Source organism: Limulus polyphemus, unplaced genomic scaffold (assembly GCF_000517525.1).
Source record: "Limulus polyphemus unplaced genomic scaffold, Limulus_polyphemus-2.1.2 Scaffold3866, whole genome shotgun sequence".
NCBI classification, from domain to species: Eukaryota; Metazoa; Arthropoda; class Merostomata; order Xiphosura; family Limulidae; genus Limulus; species Limulus polyphemus.
In genome coordinates, this window is record NW_013669476.1 from 50,853 (window position 1) to 53,572 (window position 2,720).

Consider the following 2,720-nt stretch of genomic DNA (forward strand, 5'->3'; position numbering starts at 1 on the left):
TGTCATCTAGAAAATGCTTGACAAACTTAATGTCATCTAGAAAATGCTTGACAAACTTAATGTCATCTAGAACATTCTATACAAACTTAAAGCCATCTAGAACATTCTATACATACTTAAAGTCATCTAGAACATTCTATACAAAGTTACAGTCATCTAGAAAATTCTATACAAACAATGTCATCTAGAATATTCTGTACAAACTTACAGTCATCTAGAAAATGCTTGACAAACTTAATGTCATCTAGAAAATGCTTGACAAACTTAATGTCATCTAGAACATTCTATACAAACTTAAAGTCATCTAGAATATTCGGTACAAACTTACAGTCATCTAGAAAATGCTTTACAAACATACAGTCATATCTACAGTTACATATAACTTAAGGACAACATGGTACCTTTGGTCAACCTAGTTTTCCTATCCACTGTACTAAGCTCTAAAATAAAAATAAAATTCTCAAAGCCCACTCTTCTCCTTCAAATATTTATTGAGCCATTCCTTAAACTCCCTTAAATTTACTGTAATTACCACATTTGAAGGCTACCCATTTCAAAGACCAATCACTGTGTTTGAAAAATAAAACTGTTTTAGCTGAATATAACTGACCTGTCAATATTTGTGTTTCCTAGTTTTACCATTCTCACCGTTATAAATGACAAGCATAAACAGTACCATTTCCCTTAATAATCTGAAACACCTCAATTAGATCCCGTCTTCCATTTTTCAAACTTAGAAATTTTAACCCATCCTCAAATGACAGCCTTTCAATCCCAGGTGTCATCCTGTTAGCCATCCTCTGAACACTTTCCAACAGTTCAATGTCCTTTCTGACGTAGGAGAGCCCAAAACTGAACACAGTGCTCTTTATGTGGCCTAACCACTGACCTATACAATGAAGTTATAACCTCTTTAAATTTGTATTCCATATTTCTGTAGATATAGCCTAAAATCCTACTTGTTCTACCACTAGCCACAGCACACTGCTTGGATGTCTTAAGAGACTGATCAACCATTACACCAAGATATTTTTTTTTCCATAATGGTGTTAAGATTATTCCCATGACAATTATAATCACAATGTTGTCTAGATCATTATTTAGAAACTTACAATCAAGTCTTATTAATTATTATTGTGTACTTAGCTAAATAATAAGTAATAGTGTGTTCTAATAAAACAGAACCTCCAGTGTGACATACGAGACCGCCAACCCCAGATAGCTTACATCAACAGACTAAGCCAAGGGCTGAAAGGGGTAAGATGTTCCTCACTAAACCTTGAGGTTCACAAGTGCACTTTGGACTGGAAGGAGCTAGTAAAGGATGTCATATCTCAGCTAGAGAAGCTGCAAAACTACCATATGACCTGGCAGAATTTTCAGGAAGACATCAAACAGTTAAAGACTTGGATAGAAGAGGCAGAACATTACTTGTTTCAGATACAAAAGAAAAGTGATGCTGAGACAGACTTGACCATGGAAATGAAACATTTAGGTGACATAGCTGTAAGTATAGTTACTTTTAAAAATTGATACTTTATAAGGTTCTTATATAAATAATTGCTAATTTTCATTCATAAAATTCAAGCTCCTACATTACTGTAACCTGTGCATGTTGTCAATATTGAACCAGAAATGAAAATTTATCTATATTTCTTAGAAGTAATAAAACAGTAATGATTGCATCTCACCTAATAAACTCATGCTGATTCTGATAGGAGAGCTTTATGGAAGGACTAGAGTATTGGATTTAAGGCTTAGTTATGGGAAACTGTGAATGGTAAAACATTTAGTTTATGACTGAACTTCTACATACTAAAGTTAAATATTTGTTGTTAGAAAATCAAGTCAAACTTCAAGATCAAGGAAGTTAAACAAGAGGATATGAAAAAAGTCCTTCAGCAAACTTTGAAATTACCTGAGAAACACCTGAAACAACTCAATTGCAGCTGGGAAACTTTAAAGATATCTACTTATGACTTGGAATCTCAAGTATGTCAGCAGGTGATGCAGCGACCATTCCATGAAATCTTTGTGGAACTTAGGAGCTGGTTAGAGAATATAGCTACTGTAGTGCTACAGAAAGAGATGTTGGAAGACATGAGATCCTTTCATGACATTGAGCTATTGCTATCACAGTACCAGGTATGTATCTGTCAAAGTGAATCATAGTACAGGGTATGTATGTATGAATCAGAGTGAAAATCAGAGTACAGGATATGTGTATATCTGTCAAAGTTAAATCATAGTACAAGATATGTATGTATCTGTCAAAGTGAAATTCAGGGTACAGGATATGTATGTATCTGTCAAATTGAATCATAGTACAAGGTATGTATGTATGTATCTGTCAAAGTGAATCATAGTACAAGGTATGTATGTATTTGTCAAAGTGAATCATAGTACAAGGTATGTATGTATCAGTCAAAGTGAAATTCAGGGTACAGGATATGTATGTATCTGTCAAATTGAATCATAGTACAAGGTATGTATGTATCTGTCAAAGTGAATCATAGTACAAGGTATGTATGTATCTGTCAAAGTGAAATTCAGGGTACAGGATATGTATGTATCTGTCAAATTTGAATCATAGTACAAGGTATGTATGTATGTATCTGTCAAAGTGAATCATAGTACAAGGTATGTATGTATGTATCTGTCAAAGTGAATCATAGTACAAGGTATGTATGTATGTATCTGTCAAATTGAATCATAGTACA

At 33.6% G+C, this 2,720-nt stretch overlaps 1 protein-coding gene across 1 annotated transcript in view; it reads left to right on the top strand.

Moving 5' to 3' along the window:
• LOC106470184 (nesprin-2-like) overlaps positions 1-2,720 on the top strand; it is a 102,314-nt gene that overhangs the window by 50,214 nt on the left and 49,380 nt on the right. Inside the window, exons 19-20 of the mRNA XM_013930718.1 lie at positions 1,183-1,506; positions 1,840-2,145. Coding sequence (XP_013786172.1) covers positions 1,183-1,506; positions 1,840-2,145 — 630 coding nt within the window. The remainder of the gene's footprint in view (positions 1-1,182; positions 1,507-1,839; positions 2,146-2,720) is intronic.